Source organism: Cebus imitator, unplaced genomic scaffold (genome assembly GCF_001604975.1).
Source record: "Cebus imitator isolate Cc_AM_T3 unplaced genomic scaffold, Cebus_imitator-1.0 Scaffold41, whole genome shotgun sequence".
Classification (NCBI taxonomy): domain Eukaryota; kingdom Metazoa; phylum Chordata; class Mammalia; order Primates; family Cebidae; genus Cebus; species Cebus imitator.
The window spans coordinates 1,180,952-1,194,027 of NW_016107356.1; the positions used below are offsets into that span (position 1 = coordinate 1,180,952).

Here is a 13,076-nt window from a genome sequence, read left to right on the forward strand (position 1 = left end):
AGGAATGGCCGCGTCTTGCCCAAGGAGGAAATCCGATTCGAGCCCCCACTCCTCTCCCCGAGGGACTGATAGACTTGTCCCTCGTTCATCCGGGAGGCTGGCACCCAGGCACGACGCGAGGACAGCCAGACTAGCCGACGGCGGCCGCGTCCCAAGGGGCAGGGTGCGCGCCTGTTGGAAGGTGGGAGGCGGAGTTGCTCGGCATCTGGGAAGAGACCAAAGGAATGAGTAATTGGAAATTCTGTAACATAGACCCTTCTCCCAAACCCTTTAGCTCTTCCAGCCCAAGCCCCCTGCCGAGAGGCGAAGGGACTGGAGACAGGGAGACGTGGTGGAGGCAGAGTCACGTTTCGGAGAGGGAAGTGAAATAAAGAGGGCGGCACCCGGGGGGACCTGTGCGTCATTGAGAGACCGAGGAGAAGCGCAGGGCGCACGGGGCTGCAAAAGAAATAGGAACGAGGAGCCGAGGGGCCGGCCGCGGAGCGTCGGAGTTTCCAGACTTCCTTGGCGGCGCTCCGGCCTCCGGCAGCCTAGTTCTTGGCCCCTGCCCCGACCCGCCGCGCTCCGGACCCTGGCAGGCGGGGCGCGCCCGCTGCGCGCAGAATGTGGCAGCCGACTTGGCCCCGGCCCTTCGCGCCCTGGAGCTGGGCGCTAGCGCTGCTGGCCCTGGGCGGCGTGGGGCTGTGCCGCGCCGGCCCGCAGCCCGGGTACCCCGTGCGGCCCAGCGCCAGAAACAAGTAAGTGCGCGCCCCTCCGCTGGCCCCAAACCTCCTACCCCTCCCCGGCCGCCGCTGAGCCCCGGAGCTGCCCAGCCTGAGACGACGAGCGGCAGCCGGGGGTCTCCCTTGGACTTCCCCTGGCGACCCCTTCTCCGGGTGACCGCGCGCTCCACGGCCGGCGCCTCAGGCGGAGCTGACTCCGGGGGCATGGGCACAGAGAGTGTCCCTCAGACACGGGTGATCCAAAAATGACGCCCAGGAACTCCAGGACCCCCTGGGACCGTGGGTGCTTTTCTTTCCCGTCTTGGTCGGGTCAAGGCGCGCGCTCTCCAGGCACGCACCGGGGCGCCCTCTGGCGTCTGCTCTGTGAAGCTCCCACCTCCGCTGAGGGCGACTGGCTCCCCGACCCTCTCTGGGTCTGGGGCTGCTGTCCCCTCCCCTGGCCTCATTGTTCTCCGGGTTTACACGGTTCCCTTCACCCTCTCTCTCCTGCCTCCCAGGAACTGGTGCGCCTACATCGTGAACAAGAATGTGAGCTGCTCTGTGCTGGAGGGAAGTGAGAGTTTTATTCAGGCTCAGTACAACTGTGCCTGGAACCAGATGCCCTGTCCGTCCGCGCTGGTGTAAGTCCTGGAGCCAGGAAGCGAGGGGGGGGTGCGCCCGGGCCGGGACTGTGGGGGTGGGGTGGGGTTGTCGCGCTAGGCTCTAGTCCTCCAGTAAATCTCTTCCAGATCCCGTGTAAACCCAGCAGCGGAACAGCGCTCAGAGCGCTGCGCGAGGCACCGGCCACGCTGGGGTATTTAGGGAGCGTGTGCTGCCCGAGTGATCGGGGAGGATGCGCACGCCTGGGGAGTGTGGGGTCGCGGGGGCATAGGAGAGGATGAACAAAGCTCCCACTCCCACTTCTGTTTTTTTCCTTTCAATTTTTGTTTCTAACATAAGGCAGCTGAATCTAATTAGATCCATATTGTGTGCTCTGGGGCACACAAAAGATTCCAAAATGTATACTGCTAAAGACTTTTCAGTGTAGGATTCGCTGAGAGGTTTGGCTAAGCAGTGTTCTAAAACAAGTGAGTTCTGTCCACATGTCCCCATAAAACGGAATCTTCCAGTGTCGTAGATGTCTAAGCTAAAACCTCAGGAACACTTTGTTGAACGCTGTGGTTCTCCAGCAACCCTCCCCACAACTTAGTTTGGAATTTTGCTAGAGATTGTGGGAGAGATGGCCGTTAAAGACAGGGGGAAGAATTAATCATCTTTTTGCTTATAAAGATTTCACCATCTTAAAAAAGCAACGCGATAAAGTACAAATGCTGTTAAATGCATGACATTCAATTATCATCCGGCAAGTCTTTGGGGTTTTGTGTCAGTCTGATATCGGAAGATGGGCCGATGTGAATAAATGGCTGTTGAGGAACACATGATGGCTGAAATTAATTGTTTTTCACTAAGAATAAGTTGTTTGTCTTAGAGCACAGTTGTCATTACAGGGGCAAATAGTCAGTAGGCGGATCTGTCTTTGGTAAAACCAAGGGACAGACTGGAACTTGTACTCCAGGAAACCTTATTCCAGAGAACAGTAAATGAGCCTGTAGTCCTGTGGGAAGTGGTCGCTGGATGCACGCTACGTGGGGTGTTGGAGGAGCTGCAAACAGGGTTCAGCTAATTCCTGCTGGGCAAAAACAACACAAAACAAACAGAAACTTAGGTCCCCACTTCCTAATATACAGTGAAAAACGCTGAAATTGAATGCCTAGCTAGGCTATCTCTTTGAGTTGGATACATTGTCAGAGAGATTAGATACTGTCATCCGACCTTAATCTCTTAGTAAGATTGAGACCTCATCATCTACGGCCAGCAGTCAGTGAACCCAGAACCAAGTAAGGTTTTTACACTGTGGGAGTGATATAAACTAAGTATTCAACACAGTTTGAATGCATTTCTTTAAAATTAGAATTGAGTTATTAATCAGGAATATTTTATTCTTCTTATACAAGAATTGGATGTTGTGGCTTGGTGTAACTTTAAAACTTACTGGTGACAGTTTGGAGGTAAATGAATTTTTCGTTTTGGAAGGTAATGCATTTTTGTTTAAAAGATGGCTTGTTTTTATTTTCTCAAATTATTTTAGCTGCTTAGAATACCAAAGTATGATTAAGTGTTCTATTTGATCAAAACTCAATGAAACTTGGTTGTCAGTGGGGAGAGAATTGCCTCCAGATCAGCAGGTTAACGCAAGGCAGTGGGAATGTATTTTTGCCACCCGGTGTGTAGGACAACAGAATCACTGTAACAGATGACAGACATTTCTGTTGTTTTATTAAAACCTAAATAAGTGACCCGGGTATTTTTCTTCAGTAATAACCATGTGAACAATTCAAGTGCATTTTTACATTTTAAGTACTGCACTGTAAGTGTGAAGTTTAAGAAACAAAGACAGACTCTTTGAGTTGATGAACCTGAAAATCTTGACATTAGCTTCACAGTAAATTCAGTCTTGACCTTTTTCAGTTTCTTTAGGGATGGGACAGAATGGTTTGCCTTATTTTTCAACTGAGGAATGTTTCCTAAAGTTTCTTTTTTGGTTTTTGTTTGTTTGTTTTGTTTTGAGACAGTCTCACTCTGTCGCCAGGCTGGGATGATCTCAGCTCACTGTAACCTCTGCCTCCCGGGTTCAAGTGATTCTCATTCCTCGGGCTCCCGAGTTGCTGAACTACAGGTGCATGCCGCCACACCCAGCTAATTTTTTTTTTTTCTATTTTTAGTAGAGACAGAGTTTCACCGTGTTGGCCAGGCTGGTCTCGAATTCTTGAGCCCAGGCAATCTGCCCGCCTTGGCCTCCTAAAGTGCTAGGATTACAAGTGTGACCACCTCGCCTGGCCCCTAACTTTTGAGAATTAGTGGATGAATGAAGATAAAGGAAGGAGCCTTCTTTTTATACTTAACAAGGAGGAATGGCTGTTTCACATGGAATTGCTCAGTTTTCTCTGAGGAATCCAGAAGCCTGAGTCACGTCTCAATTTATTGTCAAGTCAGCCATTTCATAATTTGTTCCTTAGAACCTGGGACCTGTGGAAGGGAAGTTGAAGTTCTTTATTATGGTTGTTGTTTTTTAGAGACAAGGTCTCACTGTGTCACCCAGGCTGGGGTGAAGTAGCACGAAAATAGTTTACCACAGCCTCTAACTCTTGGGCTCAAATTATCCTTCCACCTCAGCCTCCTGAGTAGCTGGGATTATAAGCACAAGTCACTGCATCCTGCTAATTTTTTACTTTTTTTTTTTTAGGGTCTGGCAACTATGTTGCCCAGGCTGGAAGAGAAGGTTCTTCAGAAACTCACCCTAGAGTGACTGAGGGGTAATTTATGAGCAGTGTTGGGAGTACAGGGCTGAAGCTTGGCTGAGATGCTGGAGATAGAAACGCATTTCTGCAGTTGAGAGTGACAGACAGGTCAGCCCCACTGAGGCCTTGAGATGGTTGAGCAGAGCTGAGTTCTTAGGGACGGTGGAGGAGAAGGAGGAGGAGGAGCCAGGCAAGAAGAGAGAGTGAAGTAAAGACATTGGTGGAGGAAACCCCATCTTAGAGACTCAGAGAAGTCCTGGAGGCTTCAGCCTTCAGAAAGACCACGGGTTAGTCAGCAGGAAGCAGTTGCTTCTGCAGAAAGAGACCATTCAGGTCAGTGGGGTGTAGCATTGCCATTTGTGTGAGATTGAAGGAGTGAGTCGTGAGGAAACTTAATTACACAGAAAATGGTATGTTGGGAAAAAGGCTCTGATGATTAAAAAAAAAGAAAGTTAGGTGGTAGCCAAGCAGGTAAAGAATTACTTACAGAGAGGGAGCTCTGGGCCAGGTGTGGTGGCTGATGCCTGTAATCCAACATTTTGGGAGGCTAAGGTGGGAGGATCACTTGAGCCCAAAAGGGAGGCTGAGATAGGATTGCTTGAGCCCAGGAGTTCAAGGCTGTAGTGAACTATGATCATGTCATTGTGCTTCAGCCTGGGTGACCAAGTGAGACTCCGTCTCAAAACAGAGAGAGATACAGAGAGAGAGAGAGAGAATGAATGAGAGTGTCAGTCTTGCTTGGTCATGTTTGGATGTACGGCTGGTAGAAAACAGCACGGTCATTCTTCTCTTTATTGGACTGGCATTGTTTTTTTTCATGCGTCCGCATTGTCCCATCACCTCCTGGTCAGCCTGGTGTTTTTAGTATTGGGGGCACTGGGAGGCGTCTGGTCCACAGACAGGCTGCATTGTTGGTAAAGACATCCAAGGACCCCAGAGATGAGGCAGAATTATTCTGAGTTCACTTTGCCTCCCCACTCAGGGCTGATGCTCTGTAGGGCAGAGTTTTCTGACACCACACACTGACTTGGGCTTATCAGCATCTGGCCACCTCCCTGCACCGCCTCGTGGCCAGTGTTGTATCTTGGCAGAATTTTTCCTATTAGCTTTTTTTCTAAAAAAGATCTCGGCAGTTGGGAAGGGGTCTGGGTGGGGCCAGCACACAGAGTCTGTGCTGCTGAGATAATGTCTGCCAGGAATTTGCAGCAGGTGTTGACTTCTCCTGTTGAGTTCGGAACACCTCTAATTCTACTCAGGCTCCAAAGGGAGCAGATGGTTGTTCGGTTAGAAGAAAAGTTGTCTCTTAGGTAATAACCTCAGCCAGGGAATGTGGCTTTAAAAAAAAAAAGACACAGAACATTTGGCTGGGCGTGGTGGCCCATGCCTGTAATCCCAGCACTTTGGGATGCTGAGGCGAGAGGGTCACGTGAGCTCAGGAGTTCACGACCAGCCTGATTAACATAGTGAGACCCTGTCTCTACAAAAAATAGAAGAAATTAGCTGGGTGTGGTGGCACATGCCTGTAGTCCCAGCTACTGGAGAGGCTGAGGTGGGGGGATTGCTTGAGCCTGGGAGTTCAAGGCTGCAGGGACCCACGATTGCACCATGGTACTGCAGCCTGGTTGACAAGAGTCTAAAAGAACAACAACAAAACCCCAGAACAGAACGTGTAAGGCTCGTTGGGGGGCGCAGGGGCACGGGCGGGGAATGAGGGCTTACGTCTTCCAGAGCCCATTTTCTGTTTTCTACATCTCTAGGAACAGAATAACTTTCAGTTCAAAAGGTGCCTTTTGTGTATAGCTTTGGAGGCATTTTTTTTTCTTTTAGCTTTTAAACAAAAGTTTTGCCATCAATTGGCTGTCAGGAGGCTTGTTTCTTGGCATTGAAGGTAACTTGGAGACAGCTAAGGAAGACTGAGCTCGTGCCAGAGAGGCACAGCTGTTGCTATTTTGAGTTTCTTTCTTTGGGTTTCCATTCTTTATCGGCCTCTTAGGGCTGCTCCCCTAGAATCTCCAGACCTTCCTATTAAGTTTCTTATTTCTCTTGTTCCTATCTCTTCCTAGATTCCCATTGGAGGAGATGCTATGCTCACAGGGCCTTTGGCATTTCCAGAACAGTTCCACACCATTACTTTATTCTTATCACAAGTTCAGCCAGGAGATTAGGCAGGGCGGAGACTGGGGTCTTGGAAAATGAACATGCGTATGTTTGGGCTACAGTTTCTACCTTTGTCTTAGAAAACAGCGAATAGCCTTCAAATAGAGGTAATGGCCTTACGAAAAACTGCTTGCTTTTTGTTAGAACTTGTTTTCATGAAGCCCCTTAATTGGTCTTTCTCTGTTGATCTGTTTCACCTACCTTGGCACGTGGTACTTGAGTTAAATTCCTGAGGTAGCCAGAAAAGGGGAGGCAGGTGGGTTAGGCTGTAGAGAATGGCGAACGGGTGGGAGCTCCATCCAAGTGGAGTGGGTGGCTGACGTGCTCTGGAAGAGGAGATACAAGAGTTGGCTTGCAGCCCGAGATCTTCCACCACCAAGCTGTGTGACCACAGGAAAGTCATTTAGCCCTTCTGAGGCACATTTTTCTCACATCTGCATGACAGGGTTGTGGGGAGGAGGGTCAAGCTGCCGTTTACATGCTGTCTGAAAGAATAAATTGGTGCCAATATCAGTGGAGAATTGAGGTTTCTCATGAAATGGAAAGATTCAGATGAGGCAGGCTTGGTGCTGGCGAGAGGTAAATATGAAGTGTCCTCAAATTGTAATTGCTTTTTATGAAAAGAGACTAACTTGGCATTCTTGTCCAGAAGATGAAGCTCAATAATTGTTCACACATTTTATACATATATATATATATATACATATATATATATATATATAATTTGGTTCTTGGTTTTTTATTTACTAGTGTGATGAAATAACTACATCCTAATGAAAATCAACTTTGATATGTTCGCTTTGAAAGTAGTGTTGGAAGAGTTGTTGGGGGGTTTTTTGCATCCATAGCACTGGTTACTTTGAACAAATAAAAGCTTTCTGTAAAAAAAAAAAAAAAAAATTTGCACTGTCACACTAATGTAACGCCTACCTAGCAGGCACATCTGGTGAGCACTGAGCGATTTTATTGTTTGTTGGTTTGAAATGTCGCTGCCTCATGGGGGGTCTTATCTTTGAAGACTTTGGGTCTGAAGTTGTTGCTTACTGACACATTGGAGAAAAGCTAAAATACTCACAATTCAAATCGTTACATTCAGTGAATTAAGATAATAATGACACTGACATGCTTAAGATGAACTTTAAAAGATTAAGTGAAGCTCAGCTGGGCACAGTGGCGTGTTCCTATAATTCCAGCTACTCGGGAGGCTGAGGCGGGAGGATCGCTTGAGTCCAGGAGTTTAAATCCAGCCTGGGCAACATAGTGAGACCCCCCCCATCTCTAAAAAAATAACATAAAATTTAAATGTAAACAAATTAAGTGAAATTCTTAGAGATTGCATTGGAAGCTGAGCCAGAAGTGCAGACTCTTTGGGGGTATGCATGTAAGTGATTATGCTCAAAGTCAACGCTGCCGTGGCCCGTGGTATTTCTTGCTGGTTCTGCAGGTGTCTCTGTACCTGGAGTAGGTCAGTAAAGAAAGGTTAGCTAGATGTTGGATGTTGGATGTTGCTGTGAGCAGTGGTAAACTAGTGCCAATCCCCAGGTGATCTATCACCAGCCACTAATGTGTTCCTTGAATTCTTTTAGAAAAAAAATCCTCTTCCTCTTTGCATAATATTAAGATGTTATCTACACATGCTCTGTGTACGTAATGAAGCAGTTGCCACATTCAGCAGTTACACAGAGCTTTGCATCCTGTTTTTAAAAAATCTAAAACGGGTAAACGACACCAGTGGTGAGATTCCTTCCAGTCTGCCACACAAATGTTCTGATTTATTGTTGGCCGCGTGAGTTTTTTACTGCTCAGCGTTAACTGCTTCCATCCTTGATGAAGTAGATTTCTGGGCTTAAAAATAACAACAAACCACTTGATAACATGGTACAGCTGAGCATGACTTCGCCTTACAAAGAACTATTTTCCTGGGAGAATCGAGGGAGGAGCCCCATATTCCTTAACATGACAGCGGTTCACACTGAAGGAAAAATAATGAAATGACTAAAACTACACACACCAATAAGTTTTCTTCTTTCCTTCCTGTTTTGAAGTGGTGATGGGTGCTGAAACAAAGTAGGGAGCATTCACATGAGCCAAATTCCTGGTTTGAAAATGCTGTGAAAGCAAACTTTTCTGGGTGTGTCACTTAGAAGGACCCAGGGGGACTCAGCTGCCTTTTTTTTTTTTTTTGTTCCACCTAAGAAAATATTAGGAGATGAGAGAATACGCCTAAGAATTACTGTCTGCAGCGTCAGCCTTTCAAGACAATGTATTTTATTATGCGTTTGGTTAAAAGAAGTTTGGTTGAAGAAAAACAGTGCAGATGAAGCTTTTTAAGTGGATCATTTCGATGGAAGACTTTGCTGAGACTTTACAGCTGTTCCCCAGGTTTCCCCATCTCCACGCGCTGTTGTGATTGCAGGGGTTCTGCCTAACGCATGGGCTTCATTAGGTTTGCTTTTACAGAGATGTACTCAAGAGGAGGCAGAAGATGTTTCCCTCTTACTTGAAGTTGTTTCCCTCCATCTGCTCCACAGGGATGTTGTGAGAAAATAATGAAGTAAAGACCTAAAAATGTTTTCTAAACCATAGTGGTGACAGTGCTACTTGTTTTTCTGCTAACTGAAGCTTTTCCACATATCTTGAAAACAGAGGAGGAAAGCTGGTGATTGCAACAGAACTCAGGGTGTGGGGTGTTTCACAATCCAGCCCTTTTCAGGGAGAACCTCTTTCTACTAAAACGACTCTGGCTTGCGTTTAGCCTTTGAATGAAGGGGACTGGGGCAGGGAGGCATGGTCAAGCCTTTCTTAATATTTCACACATTCCAGAACTTTGAGTCTGGCCTGCCATGCGGACGGTGCTCAGACCTGGTTTATGTCAGGAATCTCCGACCTTGGAGATCTCGGGCAGCTTTCAGCAGGAGGGGCAGCCTTCTGGTGTGTGGAAGCAAGGTCAGGGCCCCACTCTGCTACGATGGACCATGCACCCTTTCCCATCACAACATATTTCATCACCTCCTGGCCACTCTCGAGGTTTGTGAGTCATTTTGTTGCATTGCTGCTGAGAAGAACTGGCAAGGCAAGGCACAGATCTCCTTCTCATGGACAGGGCACGTTGGGGTGGGGCAGGTGGGAAGCAGAAATGCCGCTGTCTCATGTCTAGAACCGAAGAGCAAAGCACTTTCTAGACTTACTCCTTGTCAGAATCATTACCGGAAAACGAGTAATCCCAATTAGGAAGAACTTCTTGTTGTGTTTTCTTTTTTTATTTATTTAAAATTTCCATAGGTTATTGGGGAGCTGGTAGCATTTGGTTACATGAGTAAGTTCTTTAGTGCTGATTTGTGAGATTTTTGTGCACCCATCACCAGCGCAGTATATACCGCACCCGATTTGTAGTCTTTTATTCCTCACCTGCTTCCCACCCTTTTCCCCTGAGTCCCCAAAGTCCATTGTATCATTCTTATGCCTTTGTATCCACATAGTTTGGCTCCCACTTATGAGTGAGAACATAATGATGTTTGGTGTTCCATTCATGAGCTACTTCCCTTAGAATAATAGTCTCCAGTTCCATCCAGATTGCTGCAAATGCCATTAATTCATACCTTTTTATAAATGAGTAGTATTCCATCATGTATGTGTGTGTATATACATGATGGAATGTGTATGTACACGATGGAATGTGTGTGTATATATATTTCTGTATGTGTGTGTGTATATATATATATATATATACACACACACATATATACACACATACACACACACACACACACACACACACAGCCCACAGTTTGTTTCTTGTTTATTTATTTATTTTGAGAGAGAATCTCACTCTGTTGCCCAGACTGGAGTGTAGCAGCTCTTTCTCGGCTCACTGCAACCTCCACCTCCTGGGTTCAAGCGATTCTCCCACCTCAGCCTGCCGGGTAGCTGGGATTTGGTTAGAGGTGCCTGCCACCACGCCTTGGCTAATTTTTGTAGTTTTACTTGAGTCGGAGTTTGACCATGTTGGCCAGGCTGGTCTCGAACTCTTGACCTCAAGTGATCTACCTGCCTCAGCCTCCCCGAGTGCTGGGATTACAGGCGTAACCCACAGCACCCAGACCTATAGCACAGTTTCTTTATCCACTTGTTGATTGATAGGCATTTGAGTTGGTTCCACATTTTTGCAATTGTGAATTGTGTTACTATAAACATGCATGTGCACGTATCTTTTTCATGTAATGACTTCTTTTTCTCTGGGTAGAACCCAGTAGTGCGATTGCTGGATCAAATGGTAGTTCTACTTTTAGTTCTTTAAGGAATCCCCACACTGTTTTCCATAGTGGTTGGACTAGTTTACATTTCCACCAGCAGAGTAGAAGTGTTCCCTGTTTATAGCATCCATGCTAGCATCTACTATTTTTATTTTTTGATTATGGCCATTCTTGCAGGAGTAAGGTGGTATTGCACTGTGGTTTTGATTTGCATTTCCCTGATCATTAGTGATGTTGAACATTTTTTCATATGTGTTTTAGCCATTTGTACATCTTCTTTTGAGAATTGTCTATGTCCTTAGCCTACTTTTTAATGGGATTATTTGTTTTCTTCTTGCTAATTTGTTTGTGTTTGTTGTAGATTCTGGATATTAGTCCTTATATGTATAAATTGTGAAGATTTTTTCCCACTCTGTGGGTTGTCCGTTAACGCTGTTGACTGTTCCTTTTGCCATGAAAAAGCTCTTTAGTTTAATTAAGTCCCACCTATTTATCTTTGTTTTTGTTATATTTGCTTTTTGGTTCTTAGTCATGAAGTCTTTGCCTAAGCCAATGTCTAGAAGGGTTTTTCCATTGTTATCTTCTAGTATTTTTGTAGTTTCAGGTCTTAGATTTAAGTCCTATCTCCATCTTAAGTTGATTTTTGTATAAAGTGAGACATGAGGATCCAGTTTAATTCTTCTACATGTGACTTGCCAGTTATCTCAGCACCATTTGTTGAATAGGGTGTCCTTTCCCCACTTTATATTTTTGCTTCCTTTGTTGAATACCAGTTGGCTGTATGTATTACAGTTTACATCTGGATTCTCTATTCTGTTCCATTGGTCTATGTATCTATTTTTATACCAGTACCATGCTGTTTTGGTGACTATGGCCTTATAGTATAGTTTGAAGTCAGATAGTGTGATGCCCCCATATTTGTTTCTTTTGCTTAGTTTTGCTTTGGCTATGTGGGCTCTTGGTTCCGTATGGATTTTAGGATTTTTTTTCTAGGTCTGTGAAGAATGTTGGTGGTATTTTGATGGCAATTGCATTGAATTTGTAGATTGCTTTTGGCAGTATGGTTATTTTCACAATATTGATTCTACCCATTCATGAACATGGGATATGTTTCCATTTGTTTGTGTCATCTATGATTTCTTTCAGCTATGTTTTTGTAGTTTTCCTTGTAGAGGTCTTTTACCTCCTTGGTTAGGTATATTCCTAAGTATTTTATTTATTCATTTATTTTGCATCTGTTGTAAAAGGGGTTGAGTTCTTGATTTGATTCTCAGCTTGGTCACTATTGGTGTATATCAGAGCTACTAATTTGTGTACGTTAATTTTGTATCCTGAAACTTTGCTGAATTTGTCAGTTCTGGGAGCTTTTTGGAGGATTCTTTAGGGATCTAGGTATAGAATCATATCATCAGCAAACAGTGACAGTTTGACTTCCTTTTTACCAATTTCAAGGCCCTTTATTTTTTTCTCTTGTCTGACTGCTCTGGCTTGGACTTCCAGTACAATGTTGAATAGAAGTGGTGAGAGTGGGCATCCTTGTCTTATTCCAGTTCTCAGAGAGAATGCTTTCAACTTTTCCCCATTCAGTATTATGTTGGCTGTGGGTTTGTCATACATGGTTTTTATGACATTGAGGTATGTCCCTTGTATGCCCATTTTGCTGAGGGTTTTAATAATAAAGAGAGGCTGGGTTTTATCACATGGTTTTCTGCATCTATCAAGATGATCATGTGATTTTTGTTTTTAAATTGTTTATGTCATGTATCACGTTTATTGACTTGTATATGTTAAATTATCCCTGCATCCCTGGTATGAAACTGACTTGATATGCTGTTGGATTTGGTTAGCTAGTATTTTGTTAAGGATTTTTGCATTTATCTTCATCAGAGATATTGGTCTATAGTTTTCTTGTTTTGTTATGTCCTTTCCTGGTTTTCGTATTGGGATGATACGGGCTTTATAGAATGATTTAGGGAGGATTCTCTCTTTCTCTATCTTGTGGAATAGTGTCAACAGGATTGGTACCAATTCGTCTTTAAATGTCTGGTAGGATTCAGCTGTGAATCCATCTGGTCCTGGTCTTATTTCTTGTTGTATTTTCAAAATGCTAATATACATCTGTGATGTTTTGTGTTATTTTATACAACATGGCAGTTTGAAGGCAGTTATTTTTTTTTAAAGAAATCCTGTTTGGCTTTCTTCCTTAATCATTGATCCAATACCTTTAAAAGAACAAAAGTAAATATTAGACCTGAGTTCTCAACAGGCAGAAACAATTGGTTGCATGGCTGAAGAGTAATCTGATACATTTTTTTAAAAAAACAACTCTTCTTAAACCTTCATTCTGAAACTCTGACAAAGACTTAATGATGCTGAATTTAGTTTCTGTGTAATTGAAATATATTATTGCATAGTCAAGAAAAGACTGGTATGGCCGGGCGCGGTGGCTCAAGCCTGTAATCCCAGCACTTTGGGAGGCCGAGGCGGGTGGATCACGAGGCCAAGAGATCGAGACCATCCTGGTCAACATGGTGAAACCCTGTCTCTACTAAAAATACAAAAAATTAGCTGGGCATGGTGGCACGTGCCTGTAATCCCAGCTACTC

The 13,076-nt window shown here is 44.8% G+C and overlaps 1 protein-coding gene across 2 annotated transcripts in view; it reads left to right on the forward strand.

The window, feature by feature from the left end:
* Positions 1-348: 348 nt before the first annotated feature.
* Positions 349-13,076, forward strand: part of EMILIN2 (elastin microfibril interfacer 2) — a 66,154-nt gene continuing 53,426 nt past the window's right edge. For both annotated transcript variants that reach the window (XM_017526070.2, XM_037737624.1), the window contains exons 1-2: positions 349-737; positions 1,220-1,342. In XM_017526070.2, coding sequence (XP_017381559.1) covers positions 604-737; positions 1,220-1,342 — 257 coding nt within the window. In that variant the 5' untranslated portion in view covers positions 349-603. The remainder of the gene's footprint in view (positions 738-1,219; positions 1,343-13,076) is intronic.